Source organism: Gymnogyps californianus, chromosome 19 (assembly GCF_018139145.2).
Source record: "Gymnogyps californianus isolate 813 chromosome 19, ASM1813914v2, whole genome shotgun sequence".
Classification (NCBI taxonomy): domain Eukaryota; kingdom Metazoa; phylum Chordata; class Aves; order Accipitriformes; family Cathartidae; genus Gymnogyps; species Gymnogyps californianus.
Window position 1 is genome coordinate 5,419,878 of NC_059489.1, and position 20,953 is coordinate 5,440,830.

Sequence of the window (20,953 nt, forward strand, 5' to 3'; positions counted from 1 at the left end):
GCTGCGGGGGATGAGCTGCAGCCCCCGGCCCTCGGGGAGCCCTCAGCCCTCGACATCGCCGTTGCTGCTCCTGTTGTTGTTGTTGTTTTCCAGGCCGACCCTGGAAACCCGGCTCAGCCTGGGCCACGCTCGGCGAGACCCCGCGGCCAGGCCGCGGCTCCCCGTTCCCGCCGGCCCCCGCCCGGCGCTTCCACCCCGAGCCCCCATCTCCCGGGGGAGAGGTGGCCACGGCGGCGGGCCGGCCTCCGCCAGCAGCCGTGGCCTCCCCTCGCCAAGGGCGAGGGGGGGGGGTCCCCCCACACCAGACCATCTCCCCGCCGCCGCCCGCCCCGCGCCCTCCCGCCATTGCCGCGGCGGGGGCGGGCCGCGGCAGGCCCGGCCGCTGTGGGCGGGCCGGGGCGGAGGGAAGCGCGGGCCGGGCGAGCTGAGAGGAGCCGAGCGGCCGGTTAAAGCGGCCGCCCGCAGCCGCCCGCCCGGCTCCCGCACCTCACCGACGGACGGCGCCGGCCGTCGCTGCGCGCCGCGGCGGCTCGCACGCCAATGAGAGCCCGGACTCCGGCCCTCGCCGCCTCCGGAGCCGCCCGCAGCCTCCCGTCCCGACCCCCCGCCCGCCGCCCGGCCGGGGCGGGCGGCCCGGACCCATGCGGCGGCTCCAGGAGAGGTTCAGGAGGTGAGGTCGCCCCCTCCCCCGGCGGGGACACCCCCACTCCCCTTCCTTCGTGGCGGCCCCCGGGCGGGGCCGTCCTCCGGCGGGGCCGCGCCGCCCCGTCCCCCCGGCCGCCGTGAGGGATGGGACCCCCGGGCCGCCCCGCGCTCCCCTCACGGCCGGGCGGGCATGCTGGGGCTGGGGGCCCCGGGCGACCGCGGCGGAGCTCGGGGTCGTGTGAGGGCTGGGGTGGGGGTATCTTGAGATTTTCTCGTCCTCCCGCCCGCTTTCGCCTGTCCCCGCGCGGCCCCGCTGCTCAGGCGCCGGCCCCCGGGGCCGAGGGCCCGCGGTATCGCCGGTGCCGGGCGGGGAGAGCAGAGCCGTCCCGCCGGAGTGTGAGGGGGGGCTCTGCATGTTTTCTTTTTTTTGTTTTTTTTTTCTTTCCTTTCTTCCCCTCTTTTAAATGGGTGAAGGTTCACGCATCCGGCCGTGTGTCACAGCCCCGGCCGCGCTGCCTCCCCCGGCCCCGGCCGTGCCTCCTGCGGAGCCCGACCTGTGGCTCCCGAGCTGCGCCGCTTGCTGCCCACCGCGGGGCTGGGCTGGGCAAGGCAAGGCAAGGCACCCCCCGGCTGCCCCCGCTCCTCTGTCTCCGTGCCCCTCAGCAGAGCGCTGGTGCTCTTTGTTCAGGTGTCTCTCAGGGTGGATTGACGATGCTGTTCGTATTCACGGGGGGTTGGTTGGGTAACAGTGCGATCGAGGTTCTTGCGTAAACATGTATATATGTGGGCTTTAGGTACTTAATTGCTCCAAGTCTGGATGCGAGGCCGATAACTGTTGAGTGCCAGTCTGTCTCCCAGATAAGACCAGTTTCGACGATGGTTTCCCTCAGCAGGTACACCGCTGTAGGGCTGCTCTGCTGTCCTGTCACCAACTTGCTCAAGAAACCAAAGCCTAAGTATTAAAAGGGAAATAAAATTAAAAGAGAGAAAAATATGAACGTGGTCAGACCTGGTTTCTCTACTAGCCCGCACCTAGGCTGTTACGCTGGCTCATACCTTGCCCCTGAGCTCAGATGTTCTGCAGCACCTGGTGTGACTTCTGTTCGCTCCCCGCTCTTAGCTTGAAATTTTGCCTTTCATACTTGCCAGAAGGTTGAGGAGTCTTTTGGGAGGTCAGTGGGATGCACAGACACTTTTTTCCGTGACCTAATCTATGTATGATACCACAATTGTTAATGGATTCTCAGAGTATTGCAGATTTCATTTTATCTTTAGTATCATGCTGTAAGAACCTTTATACAGCATGTGATTTCACTGATATTTCCAAAAAGTGGCCTGCTTCTGTACTGATCTGAATTATTTCTGTGACTTAGGTGTTCGGCGATAGTAAAGATTATGTGAACAGTTACAAACCACAACTAGGTATTGCCTAATCCAGGAAGGAAGGTGCCTAGTCCAGAGGAATATGGCTCTATTTTTAACTGAATGAACTGAATTTGTAAAGAGGAAGTATCTGCCAACTTGGTCAAAGAAAGCAAGTTTTTTATAAACCTATTCGTTTCTCTTCAAAATCTTACCTAAATGATCATCATGAAAATGTAGTGCTGATCTATTTTGACGTGCTTGTGATTTTTTTTGTTTCTGTTTTTCCTCTCGAAAACAAAGAGCCTAGATAACGTAAAAATTGCTTCAGTATCTAAATACGTAACCCCATTTAACGTATGCTGCTGCTGTTTTTGTGGAGTTATCCCCACCTTGTTGCAGTTTCTCATATGCTGTTGTTTGTGGTTTAGTAGGTCTAAATGGTCTCTCCTGCTGCTGGAAAGCACAAGAAAAGAAGTACAAAAAGGGGTAATGTGCTTTTAAGCTGGTAAAAGGAAGTATGAGGCCTTTTGAGCTGAGTAAAGGAAATTTACTTCCTGAAAAGACTAAAAAATCCAGATCTTTGAGGCTATTATCAGTGCTTGCTGTTTTTACTGACATTCTACTTCGTGCTTAAAAGAATAATTCATTCAGCAGATGGGAATCAAGAATAAAGCAAGATTTGAAAAGTGCTTTACCCTTCTGCAGTTTGGGGTACAAGCTTGCTGTGATACCAGACAAAGGTCATACAGATATGTGCAATAGATTTGGGATTTTATCATTTATTTTTCTAAGCTGGGTTTGCATGCAAAGACAAAACATTAAGAACCCTCAGATTTTCCTCCTGCTTTCTCTCCCAAATACTATGATCTCTTAATTCTGGAATCACTATGAAACATATAGCATCTGCTCCTTGGAAATGAATAGGAACTTGAGACCAGGAGTCTCTCACAAAGAATGGATTAGTCCATATGTTTAACGTTTTAAATATTTGAAGTGTTTCAAGATCTAAGTTCAAGTAGTGTAAAGGGAGGGGTATGAGTTTCTTTTCTCTTGTTTTAAATTGTCATATGTCTTTCTCAATACCCCTTTTCCACTTATACTGGGAATGTGCTCATCAAAGAAGGTTGTCTGCATGCTGTGAAACTATAAAGCTTGGACTTCCTTGGCCTCAAGTAGTTCTTGAGCTTTAAGAATGCGTTTGAATTGTGAAAATGAACTCATAATTCAATTCAGTGCAAAAGCATCCTGCTCTGGTGGCTGGCTGAAAGTACTTACTAGTCTGTTAATTTTCAGAAATCAACAAATTCTGATATTGAAGGAGTTAATATTTTATATTAGAGATCTTGGATTGTCAGTATCTTAAATGGAGAAGTGTTTATGCGTTCTTGTGAGATAATGTTGCATATCCCCTGATTAAATGACTCCGGTTTCACTAGAGTTCCTATTAAAGAATACATCAGAGATTTGTTAGAGAATCAAAAAGCTTCACTTAAAGAGGTTTCCTGTAAATTGTAGTCCAGTTCGGTGGGACCTTATCAAACTGTCCTGCATTTGATAATAACCTTTAATGGTTGTGTTATAGAGCGCCTGTATTAAGGAGTAAACAGCATCTGAACGCTGTATATCAAGTTTCCACTTTTAGGAAGGTGAGCTTATATTCCTCACAATTATCTTTTTCAGAAGAGGCGAACTTGACCTGTAGATAGGAGGAAAAACAATGTCCCTGTGTTGCAGTATTCATGTGGCAGAAAACAAAAAGCATCCGTTGTTGGTGGTGGTGTGGGGTTTATTTATTTATTTATCTTTAAGAAAGAGCAGAACAGTTTTTGCCTCTAGACTGTAAGTCAGCAACCAAATTCTTCTGCCTTTATATTGCAATGTCATATGTATATATAACTACAGGAGTATATGACTGACTTTTTTAACTGTATGTATCAAAATAATTTTTCCTCGTTTTGATGAGTACTTCAGTGTAGTATCGCAAAGCAGCTATTTTCAAACTTCAGGTCTGTTTCTTAAGGCATTAAACATGAACTGTCAAACTGGAAGTGAAACAAACTCAAGAGAAGCATTGGCTGGAATTATTACCCTATTCAACCACTTTTTTAATGATCCTTCCTCTAAAGTTGTTCCTGATAACATTTATAAATAGTATTATAAAAAGGCATAGGAAAATCACTGAAGCTTTGCTTTACTGAAAATGTTGTCTGTGAGCTGTGACCTGAGCAAATGTGCTCCAGCATTTGCTGCCTGGGTTTTGCAGCCTGCTGCAGTCGATACCTTTCAGCAAGGAGAGGCGCAGGTATGTCAAATGTACGGGAAAGCTAGGTACTGGGGTGTTGAGATCATTTTCTTTAAGGTAGAGGTGAAGTCTAACTCTTCCTCTCCTGCCAAAACACACTAGTGGTGGTGGTGTTATTAGTATAAACATGTAGGTGAAGGGGAGGGGTAAAGTATTGCTAATGGGGGTGTTCTGCTAGAACTCTCTCTGGTGGAAGAAAAGCGAGTTTCAGCTGTTGTGGGAGTCCAGTAAAGCTTTCTGTTCGACAGCTGTGTTACTAACCATTTTTGTTGTTGCTTTAAATTAAATAGTCAGAATTGAAGTATATATTTAAAACAACAAAAAAAAATGTTTGAAATGTTTTGTAAGTGTGAAGTTTTCTGAAACCTGATGCTTGTCTGTTTTGCCAGCCCACAGCTACCACACAGATGAATGAATATTTGCATCGTTCCTGTGCTGGCACAAAGAAAGGGGAAAAAAACCCAACCCTTTGCGTAGATAACAGAGAAAGGACAGCTTTGTTAATGTCTTCATGTTCTGTTTTACTGCTAAGAATGCTGTCTTTAAATTAGTGAGAATAAGAGGTCCTAATAATAAATGAACTGTTCTGAAGTGGTTGTTCATAATTCTGTCTAAAAATCTAACATTACCCCAGGCTTTGTTGTGACTGCTTTAGAAAGATCCAGTATCTTTTCTACTAAATAAATATAAATGAAAAGGAAAAAAAAATTAAAAGTAGTCCTCTAATGGATAATAGAAAGTCCCATTAGCAGGCTACCTTCAATTATTTATAGATTTTTAGATGATAATAATATCTTATATAGAAATTTGGAACAACAGAAATTATAAAGCTAATACTGAGGATAAGCTTATTCCTTTTGGTTCTTTAGTTTTGGGGTTTTTTATTTTTTACTTCTTGTGAGACTTCCAAGGTACCACCATGGCCTTTGGAGAAATGTAATAATATTCTAGATGTAATCAGTGAATGGTTTCCCATGACTTTGAATTTATGGAGCTGGGCAAGGGCAGTCTAATCCTGGTCACTCAAGTGAGCCAACAGATGCTTTTATTTTTAAATGTTTTCCTAACTTGGAAGCAGAACTGAGGAAACTGAATGTTCCATCTGTAGAGGATGCTGAGATGGTCTTCAGCAGCTGTTGAAGACCTGTATGCACTGGGCACCAAAATAATTTTTCCAAATGTTCTGCGAGCCGGCGTATATGAATACAATGTCATTATCCTCTTGGAGATGAGAGCAAGGTGTCGTTTGTCACTGACAAAAGAATTGCCATTTTTTAACAATATATTAACTCCTGTGGAATTATTTGTTTGCTAACAACTATTTATACTCGGCGTCTGTGAATGAAATTCGTATTTTTCTTATCCTTTGTATTAGTAACAGTTGAAACTGTTTTTTGAAATTGCCACAATTTGGAGAGAGATCATGACACTGTGTTATTTTATCAGTGCTGTTAAATTTTCGTATATCAGTTTAGAAAAAAATGGTTTACAAATCGCTTAATAAATCAGTCGAGAAAACCAAGTATCTTATATCCTAGAAGCCTGGAACTGCTTATTCAAACTATAAGATTCTGGTTGGATTTTTTTGGTTGGTGGTTTGTTTTTCCCTGGTTTGAGATCGGCCAATATTTTATGGATGTTGTAAAAATAGGACTGGTTTTGACTTAAACCAGGAGGGACATGGGGGAGGACCAAAGTTTGTCTAACAAGCTCTTTATATAAATCTAGCTAACAGAGCTGCTCTCAGTTCTGAACATACAGACGTGTTCTGTATTTGTTGTGAAGCTGTTCCTGGCTTGTTGGATACCTGACTAATTGTCAATGTATAGTTTTATAATAGTCTGGAGTAAACTGGAATTTATTAGTGAAAGAGAACCACTTTTGTATGATAGTCGGCTGTGCTGAGTTAACATACACGGTACTGTAGCTGGAGTAGTTCGTAACTTTTATTTGACTGTCTGGTTGCATATAAATGTGTGCTGTCTTTTAGAGGTTTTTATACACAGATTTAAATTGTGTAGTTTCACAGAAACAGCTCAAGTGTTTGGTTTTTTAGAATAGTTAAATGCAACGTTTGTATTGGCAAGTTATTCCAAAACTTTCTCAAGTTTCATCGTATCATTTGGTTTGCATAGACTGTGTTTGGTGTGATTGTTTGTTTGTTAGGTGATGTTTGAAAATTCTTAGAGAAAAAGGTGGAATGTTTATGGTAAGCCTCTGGAAATTTTTCCTCTTCAGAGTTAACCATTAGAGTCTCCTTTCATCCCTGTGTAGCTTGGATCTTAGCTACAGACAGAAGATAGGATTAGCTTCAAAGAAAAATCGAGGCTTCTAACACTCCAAACACAAATATGCTTGTGATAGGAATTGAAAAGTCAGTGTTCAAGTTGGTTTATTCCAAGGTGTTATAGAATGGGAATATTGCTGTAGTTTCAAGAACTTCTTAAAAGAAGAGTAACCCTTGGCAGCTATGATGAAGTCCATATTTCAAGAGTAATTTGGAGTCCATTTTGTGTAATTTAAATAGGAAATAGTTCATTCTTCATCCGACCAAGCTGTCGGAAAAGCGGGGGTCTGACTTCTGTATGCAAAGTCTTGATTAAAAGTAACCATCCACTGTGACAAGCAGTCACAGAAATTTATTTAACATATGTTTCTGTTAAGAGAACTTATCTGGGAGAACTTACAATTTAAATAACAGTTAATTTTAACATGTCTGTACTTATAATTTTTAACACTACTAGGCTGGAGGTATTCCTTCATGACGCTCCAAAGAGATGGTTTATTAACTTTCCTAAAAATACCTCTTAATTATTCAACAGGTTCATGAACCACCCAGCTCCAGCAAACAGCCGCTACAAACCCACTTGCTATGAACATGCTGCTAACTGTTACACACATGCAGTAAGTACATTTCCTTTTTTTTTAAACCAGATGTTTCAGTAAACTTTTGTGGGTTTGGATGGCTAAATGCTTACCTTTGCCTGAGCGTATTCATATTTACAACCTCTCTGGTTTTGTTATATAAGCTTCAGCTATAACAGTCCAGAAAATGTAGCGTTAATTAGATGGCTGGTAATCCGTCCCTGTTCTGAATCTCTAGGAGCTCCAGATGCTTCATGAGATTCCTTTTCACCAAAGTAAGTTACATGTCTTTAACCAGATGGTTTTCCTCTGTCCCAGTCAAAGGATGACCACGGTAAAGTGAATATGGGCCTATACTAGTTAGTCTTGCAAGGCAGATTTCCCAGTACTGTGCTGACATAATATTGTGCGAATTGTGTGCTGCAAGTGTAAGAAAGATTTATTCATGTCAGAAGTGGAAGGCTTCATAAGACTATCATGTGGGTATTAGCTAGAAGAGCTGGAGTGGCTTAGTTCTGATACTTAGTATCTATGAATTGATTCTTCGAGAAATCTGCTGTTTTGAAAGAGGCACTAATAATGCTGACAGCCCTACTAAAAATCCTAGTCTCTCCTTATTTTCATAATGTAAGGAGCCATACTAGATTTGAATATACAATATATAGAAAATAAGGAAAGCAGTCCCTTTTTTTTTTTGTTGTAATTGGGAAGTTTAATTTGCTGTCTGGCACTTTCAAAAGGACTTAAAAATGTGTTTGTTTGTTTTTTAAGATAGCATTTGCCCTTTTATAAAAGCAGCTTGTGCTTCTCTTCAATCCCTTGTTTAACTCCAAACGTCTGAAGTATGTTTGACTTTGTCCTCAGCCTCTTATTGCCAGTGTGTCTGAGTGAGCTACAGATACGAATGCTCAAGGTAGTGCATGGGACTCTTCAGTTCTAGAAAGAGCTCTTTTCTTAAGGATCCTTTGTGTATATTTTATAAATAACCAACATACAGCTCTGTGGTGCTGGTAAAAACAGAATCACCTTGGTTTACATACAGAAAAGCTAACTGAAGCTTATGTATTTTTAAGCCAAGGGTCTCATGTACAGCATTATGTAAATATATGCTTATTTGTCTAGAGAATGAAGCAACATTCTGTTAGTTAGCACAAATATGTAGTTTATCTCATAATCCTTGTACAAATCTTGTTTACTCTGGCCAAAAAGTTAGATTTCAAAATATCTGGCAGAAGTTGCTGTACTCCTTAGCAATTCTAGCTTTCATCTGGTTGAAAAACCTTGTCTTATTCCTGCCTGTTAGCAGTAGGTTACAGCCAAGATGTCGTATCAGTGTTTTCTGGTATGCTACAGTTTCTGGTGAAGCTGTCTAATTACTTTCTGAACAGTCAAGCTACGTGCTAAAACCTACCATGAACTGTTAACAGCTTGGGGATATGCAATATTAACATACCCTTTGGAAGAAAATACAGTGTAGTATAAAAGAGGGATTGTTACTCCTTGAATAAAATTGTATGCAATAAATAAGTTTTAATCAAAATTTAAAGCCTTGAAATAGGAATCTAATCTGAGAAACACAGTGGATTATACAGAAAAAGCTGGGGGGCTGCTTGCTTCTCCTCTGTGTTACAGACTGTTCTACTAAATGTTAGATGGTCAGGTGGTTGAGTCTTTGCCGCTAGATTACAGTATGCGTTTTCAATTAGACATTGATGTAATTTCTGCAAAACAGAGTTTAGCAATGGTTCTCCATATATTTTTTTCAAAGCTTTATTCATAATTCAGAAAGTAGTCAACTTGTATTTTACGAGTGTGGCTGTACTCCTCAGTAGGTATCCCATCTGTTTTTTGACTTAAAAATACATAGTAGTCAGTTTAGGCAGCTGCTTAAAAAAAACCCAAACAAAACAAAAAAAAAACACAAACAAAACCCAAACAAAAACAGCAACAAAAAAACCCAGTAAATGAGGATACAGAATCCCATGCATAGCTTTTTGTTACAATACTTAAAAGGTAACTTTGTGTAGCATAGTAAGGTATCTTCAAATTTCTAACTAGTCTTGATTTTTTTTAAATTAAATGAAGCACTGACTTGTCTTTAGACACTAGGAGACAGGAAGGGCAGCTAAGCAGTTGAATACAGAGACAGAAAAGACTGCTCTCTGTGTTTAGAAGAACAGGAAGGAAACAGTGTATGAGAGAAGCAGGAGTTGTAAGAATCTGAGTTGTAAGGTAAGCTAAATCTAAGGGGGGGGTGGCTCTTTCATGATGAAACTTTCTAGTGTACATAAGGTTTATCAGACAAAAGATATGCTCTGTTGTATTAAAACCTCAGAATTTAGACACAGCTTGCTTTATACTGCTCTAAAAGTTTCTTCCAACTACCTTAAAAGGAGGAACTATTCTTAAAATAAGTTATAGTCTCTCTATTCCAGTCTTGGTTTGTGCAGTGCATGGAAGAGAGAAGAAAGAAGTATAAATATTTCAAAAATGAGGCTTGGAGCATTTAGCAGGCCATTTGAGCATGGAAGAAGGGGTCATCAAAATTTCAGAAGGGCTCTTATGATGAAAATGTCTCCATTCTACCTGACTGATATTAGCAGTTTCTCTGCTCTCTCTGTATTGCATAACCCAAGTTGCCGGTAGGCTTCCCACTCCGTGATGCTTGTCTCCTTATTTGAGAAGAGAAAATTGATGAGTAGGGCGACACTGTACTTGGCTTCAGGACTACGCTGCTGAAGCAGGCAGCTTGAGATGGACACAGTCCTTCATGGTTCCCTCTAAGTGTCACGTGTGATTTTGGCTGCTTTGTTGATCTTTCCATTGTCTTCCTTTCCAAAGAGGAAGTGCAGGGACCATCTTTGTGCTGGTCGTGTTTCCCTCGCAATGAAAGGCACATGAGATTGCAACAATAGCGCCATGCTTTGCTACAGTGGCTTGTGCATCAAAGGTCATTGTTGCTGACTACATGACGTGCATAGCCTTGTGTGCAAAGAAAATAATTTGGCATGAATGTTATATACAAAAGCAAGATTTTTAGCAGATTTTCAAACCTCTGTATGGGAGAGATTGTCTACAGAAATACGGAAAGAATACAGATAAAATACTGACCAACGTACCGGTATCCTAAGCAATCCTAGATAGATGGAAGATACTGGATACTTTGGTGTAAATTAGTAACCAGAGAGTGTAATTTCCCTGAAGTGTGCCTGATCAGGTTTACAGCTTACTGTTTCAGCATCTTTCTTGGTGCCTTAAGGCTTTTTGCAGTGGCTGCTATTTGTGACAATATGGGTTGTGGTAGGTTTCCCAAAATACATCACACGGGACTTGTGTCCGAGTCTCTTCTTAAAGATTCCTGCGTATAGCTGTAAATAAATACATTTTAATCCTTTGTCTTTCTCCTTATTGCAAAGGGTTTTGTAACTTCATGCTCTCATTTTGTTCTGGCATTTCTCTAGAAAACTTAGTGAAACTGTTGCATACTCTCTTGTTCTGTAAATCTCTCTACCAGCCTCATTTCTGATTTAGCAAATATTAATGAAGGTGCTAAAATTAGTAAATCGGACTATCACGGTTCTGGGTTTGTTCACAGTACGTTAAGTTGCTGGGTTTGACAATATTCATTTGGAAGAGTTGCGCTTCACGATGGAATAAGCAGAGCTTTTTGTGACTTGTAGCTAGTTTTTTTACTAGAAATGCTGGCAACTTAGAAATGCTATGTCATTGCTGTAAAATGACACGACACAATCACACTCATTCAGTTAGTTCTGATTCTTAGACCACTTTTTTGGTAAATACCCCTCCTTTTAAAGGACTGATTCATTGCTTCTCCATTCTGAAGATTAAAATGCAGTTCTTGCACTAGAGATTTTTTTCAAGTGAACATGGGAAAATCTGCCTTGTTTTGTGACTAGAGTGGTATATTTCTCTTGTAAGATGGATGTTGGATATAATAAAGTCCATTGTATCATATGTTATCTGTTATGACATTAGTATCTAAAGAACTTTTATCCAGTTGGCTGGAACAGCAGGGTATCATTTCTGGATTTTGTCTTTAATCTAACTATTTTTGGTCAGAAAAAGAGTAATAAAACATCTCTTGTTTAGTCTAACTGTTCCCATGAGGCATATCAGGCACAGAGGGAAAGTGTTTCCAAATAGAATACTTAGGAAAAACAATAAATCCTTCTCATGGTAGTATAGTGCTGTTCCCTGTGAGAAGCAGAATCGTTCTTCAGAGCCAGGACAAGGCAGAAAAGAGAATAATTCCAGTCTTCATCCATGTACTCATTTGTAGCTGTATTCTTCGTTCTGAAGGTGCGAAGAAAGAGGTGAGAAGAAAATTTCTTATTTGTTTTAACCCTATAACTTTAGATACAATAATTACTGGGAAAAGTGTTTGGCATCAAACTCTATGTTGGCCCATTTGAGCATTACACATTGTAGCTTAACTTGTGAAATACTTATTTTAGTAGACTAGTAAAAAAGCTGGGATATCTGTGTAAGAAAGGCAAGTTGTTCTGTGTAATATCTAAGCCTAGTTTCCAAAGAGGTCTTCCTTCCTATAAAATGGTCTCAATCAGAGCTCCAGGCAGAATCGCTGAGCAGCTCATGCCCAGGCTTTTAGCAGGGAATTAGTAGGGATTTGCTATTTTACCTAGTACTTGTGTTCGTGATACTTGTGGGTACATAATCTCTCTGACACTGTTTAGTTCTCTGTCAAGTTTAGTCAAAACTGATATTTGCACTAGAAATTGGGAAGGAAACGGATGTATGTGGATACAGCATGACTGCACAGCTTAAAGAAACATGGCTAAAAAGCTATTTCTGGTGCTGAGTATCTTCCTGTCTCATGCAAAAACTAAATGAAACAACTGCCACATCTAATCAGTTCCTTGCTGTCTCAAGGGCTTCAGCCACACTTTAAACTGTATGCCATATGTGGAAAACAGGAGTGACTAATCTCCTGAGGAGTGAAACACTTTAACCTTTCTTGAATTTGGGGGCTGTCCAGGATATGTATATGGAAACTTATGGTTTGTGATAAATGAAAAGCCAGACTGGCAGACTATTTTTGGCCTTAAAGTGCATGAGGTCAACTTCCACAGTCTCATTACAAAACTCAGAAAGTGTTTTCACCTCTGGTCCAAATACTGTGAATATAGGAATGCCATACTTTTCATTTCCATGGCTTTACAGCTTTTGGTGTAAATGTACTACAGTTTGCAAAAAGGAAGAAAATATAATAGCAATGAAGCTACAGTTGATGTACTGTAAAAGCCACTTTTTTTTTTTTTTAAACTCTCTGGATTAACCAACTACTTTTCAGATTCATTCGGAATACTCTGCATCTTCTGCACTGTAGCTGTGATCAGAGCCTCACTTTCTTCTAGTCTGTAAGCAGATAAAGGACAAAGACAGTGCAGGCTAGACCAGAACTTTGTACTCTAAGCTATCAAACCTGTAATGCAAAGCAGAGCAGCCAGATTTGTTTAAACATTACTTGTTCCTAGCTTTATTGTTTAGCATGTGAGACTTGGGTTAAACTACGAAGAATTTAACCTATGAAGCTTATTTACAATTCAAGTGAACAAATAACATCTTAAGCCACACTGTAAGGCCTGGAGGGGCACTTGTGCAGTGTTTTTAACTTAGAAGGCTGACAAAGATATGCCTTCATAGTGGAAGGAGACGGGTCGAAATGTCTGAGCCAGCAGGTTCTTTTCTTTAAATACTTGTTGGACATGTTTGGGGGATTTATGCCTTTTTTTTTTTTTCCTAGGGTTTTCTTTTCTGAATGAGACAAAGATACATGATGTAATTTATTCTGGAAAGGAGTGTAGTTTTAAATGTGTATGAAGCCTGCAGCCCACTTGTTAGATACTTCATGTGAGCATGCTAATTCCATCATGATGTTCTAACAGTGGTTGTTTTGGAAGATCTGAATTAAAGCTGCTTGAGAGGGAGGTGGTAAGGAAAACAGACTTGGATATGCTGCATTAAAAGAACATCATCTTTGTGCATTAAGAATCTATTCATAAAAGAAGTTTGCAGCTAATTTATTTATGATATCTAAACCCCAAGTTCTACAAAGCCTTTGCTTAATTCTCTTGTCTTCTACTTAACTGCATACTTCTAAATGCTTTATTTTTTCATTGGGATATAAGTTTATTTTGGTCTGTCCTGTGCTCTGCCTCTATGCACAAGAGGTGATTTAGATCCAAGCCTAGAGTAAGATCAAAACTTTTTTAAAACACAAAGCAGAATGTGAAAGTAAAAACACTACTAAGACTTAGCAAATTCTTTTGTTTGTCTGATTTTGTGTCATGGTTAGAGGAGCTAGTAACCTAGCCTAATACCATGTGAGGAGAAATTTATCACAAGTGGGTATGACCTAGATGTCTGAGACATCGTCGAAGTCTTGACGCTTGTGTGTCAACATACAACTAAATGAAAAACTTGCTCCAGTTAGGAGCCATCAAATGTCGTACGTATGGTCTTATACGGCATACTGCAGTTTTATCTGCCCTGCTGTTGCTGTACTGTGGGTGGTACTATGCTGGCTGCAAGTAAAGACTTAACAATGGCCTTTTGTTTTCTTAGTTCCTCATTGTTCCTGCGATTGTGGGTAGTGCCCTTCTCCACCGGCTTTCTGATGATCGATGGGAAAAGATAACAGCATGGATGTATGGCATGGGGCTCTGTGCGCTCTTCATTGTCTCCACAGTATTTCATATCGTTTCTTGGAAAAAGAGTCACTTAAGGTATCGCTATAAGATGCATAAGATGTTTTATTTTCATGTTCTGTGATGTTTTTCCATTGTGTTTCTCAATCAAAAACATGATTTTACAGAAGGCCGGAGTGGTACCTTGTACTGAATCATGAAAAAACCACCCTTGATTCTGTTGGAAGAAATAGTGAGCTCATATACAAACGAACTTTAATATCTGCTTAACATTAAAGAAAATATGTGTTTTTCTAGGCCCTAGTGGCTCCTAATCCAGAAGTTGAATGGGAAAAATATAATCTAAGTGCATGGTGGATATAATCCCATTGCAGAAATGAGAACACTTGTCTGGGACTATGGCATGCTCAGATAATTCTCTTGGCAAACTCTGTGTTCCTCAAAGTATCATACAATACACAGCTAACTAGCAGAAGGCCTCCTTGGGAGCAAGGCAGCAATAGCAAAACTAAGATGTGTTTTGTTTTGTTTTTTTTTTAAACTTTTTTTTTTTCCGTCCCATTATGACTCCTATATAATTCTGGGCTATAAATTGGATTTAACTGGTAGTTGCTGAATAGTAACAGTTTCTGGATTAGGCAGAGTTGATGTGACAGCTTTCTGCCTCCTTGCCAGAGAGCAGGATACGTGATGGGGTGGAGAAGGGGAGAGGAATGGAGGAGTGCTCATCTCCTAAGTGTCTCGCTTGTGACCTCCTGAAGTTGAAGTCAGCTGGACAGTCTTCCAGATGGTTTTAAGAGGTTATGGAGCTGATGGTATTTTCCCCAAAGTAATTCCAAAGTGTGTCAGGAAACTGAGATGATACAAAAATCTTTCCAAAATCTGTATTGGTGACTTGTTCCCTCTCTTACTAGGACAATGGAGCATTGCTTTCACATGTGTGACAGAATGATGATCTATGTCTTTATTGCGGCATCATATGCACCATGGTAAGAAATCTGAAGCGCAGCTTCAGAATTAAAACTTTTTCCAATGTAAAAAGTTTATCATTGCGGCTTTCCAAAATCTATAGGTATCTTCTTAGATGCAATTGACCACGTTCTGCATTGCAAAATGCAACATAATGTAATCTCCTGGGATTTGCTGAACAGAAAGTAATATTAGAAATCAGCTGAAAGTAATTTATTTATATTCCACATATCCCAGTTTATGCTTCCCTCACATCAATGCAAACACACCTTCTGCGTCTCCGTGTATAGAATGTTCAAGTGTCTTCTCCCCCATCATGCCTACTGTTATAGCTCTGAATATTTGTTTATTTTTATCAAGCCCTACTACTCTTGTGTCAGTATGGTCCATTCATTCATCACTTTTGTCTTTTGAAATCTTTGTACCTCCAGGTTAAATCTACGTGAGCTTGGACCTCTAGCATCTCACATGCGTTGGTTTATCTGGCTGATGGCTGCTGGAGGAACCATTTATGTATTTCTCTACCATGAAAAGTAAGAATTATTATTTGCATTTAACTTTAAACTGAAATTAAAAGGTGGAGGCTTTCTTGCTTTCTGAGTGTTCCTATCCAGGCTTTCACATGTTGAAGTAAGAGCTTTGAAACAGTAGAAATGTGTGATGAGAATGACGCAAACTTGCCTCTTGTCAGAAGATAATTGTATTCACCCTGTCATAACATTTCTTTAGGCTATATTATTGTCTTCTCTTAAAGGGGTGGGAGGGAAGTATCCACTTTTAAAACTTTAACTTTTGCTACAAGAAAGCAGGGGTGAGAGTGGGTAGGGTAAGAAACCAGTTGAAATGATGGCTTTTTTACACCCTTTATTTAGGCAGCACTGTGTATAGATTATACTGCAACATTATATTGTTTATATATACTGGTGCATATTGATTCCTACTACCTCCTTGTTTTTGTTTTGAGATGTTAGTCCTTGAGTTTCAGATCTGAATTCTTGAGCCTGCTTTCCTTACTTATCCTCAGGGAGCAAGACCCAACTTCTTTGTTTTGGCGATGAGCTACTGAGGTTCTTGTCAAATAAGAAAATATAAGTTGTCTCAATGTTTTATTCTCACTAGTACTTAATGCAAATGAATGCATCTAGGCAGTATTTAGAGAAGAAGGTATCACCTGCAACTGTACAATGCAGAGATAAATACTAGAATTATTTTTGTCATAAAACATCGGTTATCTATCTGCATAGAAAGCTTTTTGAATAGTTTAATGGACCCATGCTAACATAAAATTTAAAGTATTTTCTTTACTGTTGAAGGAAATGTTCATCCTCTTGTACACCTCCCTAAATGACTCAAATTATTCCTTTTTAGGTATAAGATCGTTGAACTCTTTTTCTATTTAGCGATGGGATTTTCTCCTGCTCTGGTAGTGACATCCATGGTAAGGAATGTGACTGTTAACGTTACAAACACACGAACTTTCCTTTTATAACTAGCTTAAGTTCCAGTGCAGCTCTCTTTCTTCTGAAAAGATGTTAATTTTAGTCCACCATAATTGTAAATGTTCTCTGCAGAAGAACCAAATATAGTCAGTTATATTTTGGGTTTATAGTTTGCATTTCAATGAAATGCTACCTTGTTTTGTTGAATCTGGGCTGCAGGGTCTAGATAAAAAGAACTTAGGTTCCAAACTTCACTTCTGAAAGGATATTGGACATAACCATTCAATTACTTCCATTTGAGTAAAAATGATAAAGATGTGAAGCACCTTAGCCTGTCAAGGAATGTTTCTAGCTATTACTATTGATGAACTTACTTAATGCCCACTTACCACTTACAAATTGGGAAAGAAGCTTTTTCTTTATAAAAGTGGAATGGACTTCTGGTAACACATTGTCCTTTTTCTTGGTATATGTAAGAGCTCTCTGGAAATCTAATCAATTGATGCTGTGGTCTGGATCCAAGATGGGGGAAGTAAATTGACTCTTGCCCCTTTTCAAAACGTTGCCTTACTTAGGGGCAACAAAGCTAGAAGATTGTCTCTTACTAGAGGTTTCTTTTTATCAGTGAAGCAGGGGAAAATTGAAAAGTTGAGAAGTAGTTGAACTGTATCAAACTGATGTACAGTATCTGGGATACTTGATCTCTCAGCAATTGGCGTTTTCTTAAAAAGAGATTTCTTGGTGCATCTGTAAAGCATCCTACTCAGTCTTGTCCACCTCAAAACTTTGACTGTTATTTATTTATAGTTACACATTTTAAATAACTTTGAATAACCCTCTCTGCTGCTAATATAAATCTGACACCTCTACAAGGTAATGCCTTAACTGTTCCACATGAATGCTGTGCTATACCAAAACCTTGCTGGACGCTTCATCCAACTAGTAGGAGTTGCATTAAACGCGTGCTTACGCACGGTAATGCGGTTTTCTTTTTCTCCATGTTTGTCTGCTCTGCTAATGAGCATGAAGCAAAACGTCAAACTTGTCTTAATTCTTGAGTTATCCCTCTATTACTTCTATAGTGCTATGGAGACATACTATATAAATATATTATTATATATTTCACAAAGTGTAATATAAATATACTAGTTTTCTCACTTGTCCATCTATCATATCCAAGATGTTCTGAACTGACAGCCAGCTTTCTTTTCTTGGGGGGAAAGCACTTCATATTTTGAGCATAAAATACCCTTTCCCTCCTTTACACCCCATCCCTAATCTTTCTTTGTTAATTGACAGAGCAACACCGATGGACTTCAGGAGGTTGCCTGGGGAGGCTTGATATATTGTCTGGGTGTGGTGTTCTTCAAAAGCGATGGAGTCATTCCGTTTGCCCATGCCATCTGGCACATCTTTGTGGCCACAGCAGCTGCTGTTCATTACTATGCCATTTGGAAGTACCTTTACAGAAGTCCTGCAGACATAATTCGTCACTTATGAGAGAGAGAGAGAGAGAGAGATAAAAAAAAAAAATCTGCACTTGGCCTCTGTAACAGTATTATTTGACTTAAGGAATTCGGGGAAATTGGAAAATTGCACAGAAAAACTGCACTGACTTTGATAGTTCTCTGAACACAATTACTGTGAACTGATGTCGTATGTGTCCTGCAATTGCCCATCATATGGCAAGTGCTGTAAATAACCAAGATACTGTACTGCAGTACCAAGAGTCCATTCCATGTTAGTAGAACTGGCTACCTGATGTTTACAAATAAATTTTATATTCTAGTTTAATTTTACAATTTTTAACTACGTGAATTTTTCTAAATTAGTGATTTAAATGGTGAAGTCAGTGCAATAGTGAAAATGTAACTCTCTTGATTTGAAATTGGTTTCTATCACCTTTCCACTAGTCATTTATTAAACATGAATCACAGACAAATAATCTACTTTTACCACCCGTTATCTTGATATAATGTGACTTTTATAGAAACTTTTTGTGTTTTTTGTAAACTTTAGAAGTACATTTATTGAACTGAAAACACACAACTGTCATCTATGCAGTTACTCATGTTGCAAAATCTTGCAAGAAATGGTTACATTCCACATACTGTACTGACAAGCGAACATTGTACCTCTTCCAAAGGTTGTATTACAAGTGTAATTGTAATAACCACTTTTACGAGCTAAAATCTAAACGTGATTCTGCTGAGTTTTAACATGATAGTATTCTGCTCATCTATAGTACCACTTAAACAGCACCTTAATTTGGCTTTATCCGTGATGGAAATGAAGTGCTTTAAAAGAAACAGTTAACATGATTTTCTCCTCAAGATTCCCAGTTCTGCTCCGTGCTACCCAGCCAGGCAGCGGTTTGGATGAAAGCTGACTTACCGAGGGTTGGCAGTATTACGGAAGGTAGACAGCTAACATCCCCTTATCCATACCAGAGAGTCAGTCATTTCTCCAGAATATGTATACACATATCGGTGCTGTAATTTTAAGGCTTGGATTTTCAAAGGGATTGAAATTGGCCAACAGAGCCTGTTCCCACCAATTTTCGTTGGGGTGGTTCTGTTGGGAACTCCTGGTCAGAGCAGCAGGTACAGAGCAATTGCTGACCACTTGGAATTCATGGTTATTGGTTCTTCACAAGAACAGCCTGTCAGGGAGGAGAGCTTGAAGAACTTGATACGGTGTCACTCGTCATTCTGGGACTTAACACAGAGTAAAACTGGTCTTTAATTGTATTGCTGTCTTTCTGTCCAGGAAAACCAAATGTGGTAGCAAGTCATGATTGTAGAACACGTGCATTAAATGACCAGATGTAGAAAAGTCATTGTAATACTGTTTGTCCAGTAATTATATCCTGTCCCACTATATAATGAATGTCTTATATTAAGATTGACTTTATCCTTTTTCTAATTTACTTAGTTTTTCATGTCAGTATTTACAAACAAAACCAAAACGTGTTGCCTTTTTCAGATTTTGTTCTGGATATTGCCTGTCTGCAAACAATAAGTAGCAAGATAGGGATGTTTTTCAAGGTACCGTTTAATATAGCACCTAGATTTGCCAGTGGGTTGCGTATTTTAGAATGTATACATTTGTATATGGAATTTACAAGGGGGACAAACTTTAAATTCAAGGCATTGAAGAATTGCTGTATGGTGTTGGCAGGTGATGGGAGAAACAGCACCGCTACAGCAGACTAGTTAACTGCCCCGAAAGAGAACAAATGGAACAACTGGGCAGGTAATTCCTAGTACAACAGTCTCACACATCTGGATGCCTCCGTTTTTTAACATTGTGTCTATTTTAATATTTTCCACTTTTTGTGAGTTCATATATTTTGTTTAAATGCAGTACTGTTAAAACCACTAAAATACATGTAAAGGTTTTCTGTAGTCAAAAGTGAAACTATTGCTTGAATATGTTTGTTTTAATTTTAAGTTAATTTTTCATGGCATTGCTTTTTGGAGTGTTTGAAATGTTTTTTAAAAAATTTCAATTCGCCAAAAATATTTTGAATTACTGTATTCTAGTCAATATGATATTGAATGTACTAGACTAACAATAAACATTTTGTGCAATTTGGAAACTGTTGTATTCTTGGTGGTTGGGTTTTTTTCCCCTCCAACACTTATGCAGGAAAGTAAGGGACTAACACTGTTGCCACTCTTGACACGAGAGATCCAGAGCTGAACCTAATGACCCTCATGCTTGCTCAGTCAACTCTTTAAAATAAAAATAGTAGGAAAGATTACAATCCAAATTATTCCATTTGTGGTATGGAAAAAAGTATGTCTAAATTTTGGTCAATATTGGGAACTTGCTACTTTTCCCTTTGCTGTTCTGGATCAATTTTCTTATTATATACTGGAGTTTGGTTTTTTCAATTATATGACAGTAAAATACATAATTTTGCTCCTATCCCTATGATAAAGGAGTTTCATTGCAGAAAATGTAGACAAGCTGAACTAAAAATGCATTTCTGTCTGGAAAACAAGTATGTCAATTAGCCTTTTTTTTTTTTTCTCTCTGTCTAATTGCAGCTCTCCAGGCTGATTCCTCCCAGGAGTACCAATAGTGCTTTTTCCAGTAATGTTTGCTGCAGTAGCAGAGATGTGATTTCTTTGTCTTCCTGAAGCAAATGTTTTTAAAAGCACTTGCTTCTGTATTTTCTATGCCTCTAGTTTTTAGAAGTGCAACAAGTACACTGAGTCTAAATGAAGCATTGATAACATGCGTTTTAGTTTTGCAGATGGACCTTTCCAGAGGATGTCTGCGATGCAACAGGTACTGTGAATAGTGGATACTTTCAGTCTCATCACTTTTAGGTTGTATTTTTCTAACACAATATTGTGTGTATCTAAAAAATAATTTGGTTATCTGAAGGGATTCATTTAAGGATTTATTCTAGAGGGCACTTCTTTGTATTGTTTTTTTTAATTCAACAGCAACAAGGAATGCACAAAGAAAGTATTCCTTTTTCTTTAACAAAAGCAGTCATAAAAGCAGGCTTCTCTTCTGATTCTGTCTTCCCCACATCCCTCTTAATTACTTGTGATTGTGGTAAGAAATTGCATTACTGTCTTCCAGTTCTAGGTAAGTAATGAAGTCCTGTCAAAGGAGGCTTGAGTGTCTGAACATGGTTTTTGCAACCTTCACTGTATCTA

General features: G+C 39.7%; 1 protein-coding gene across 2 annotated transcripts in view; it reads left to right on the plus strand.

Moving 5' to 3' along the window:
• Positions 1 to 19,869, plus strand: part of MMD (monocyte to macrophage differentiation associated) — a 38,785-nt gene extending 18,916 nt beyond the window's left edge. Inside the window, exons 1-7 of one of the 2 annotated variants that reach the window (XM_050908616.1) lie at positions 554 to 670; positions 7,135 to 7,216; positions 13,784 to 13,944; positions 14,781 to 14,855; positions 15,267 to 15,368; positions 16,204 to 16,273; positions 17,574 to 19,869. In XM_050908616.1, the coding sequence (XP_050764573.1) occupies positions 642 to 670; positions 7,135 to 7,216; positions 13,784 to 13,944; positions 14,781 to 14,855; positions 15,267 to 15,368; positions 16,204 to 16,273; positions 17,574 to 17,774 (720 nt within the window). In that variant the 5' untranslated portion in view covers positions 554 to 641 and the 3' untranslated portion in view covers positions 17,775 to 19,869. Of the gene's footprint in view, positions 1 to 553; positions 671 to 7,134; positions 7,217 to 13,783; positions 13,945 to 14,780; positions 14,856 to 15,266; positions 15,369 to 16,203; positions 16,274 to 17,573 lie in introns of those variants that run through there. The other variant, XM_050908615.1, reaches the window with a different exon arrangement.
• The last annotated feature ends 1,084 nt before the right edge of the window (positions 19,870 to 20,953 follow it).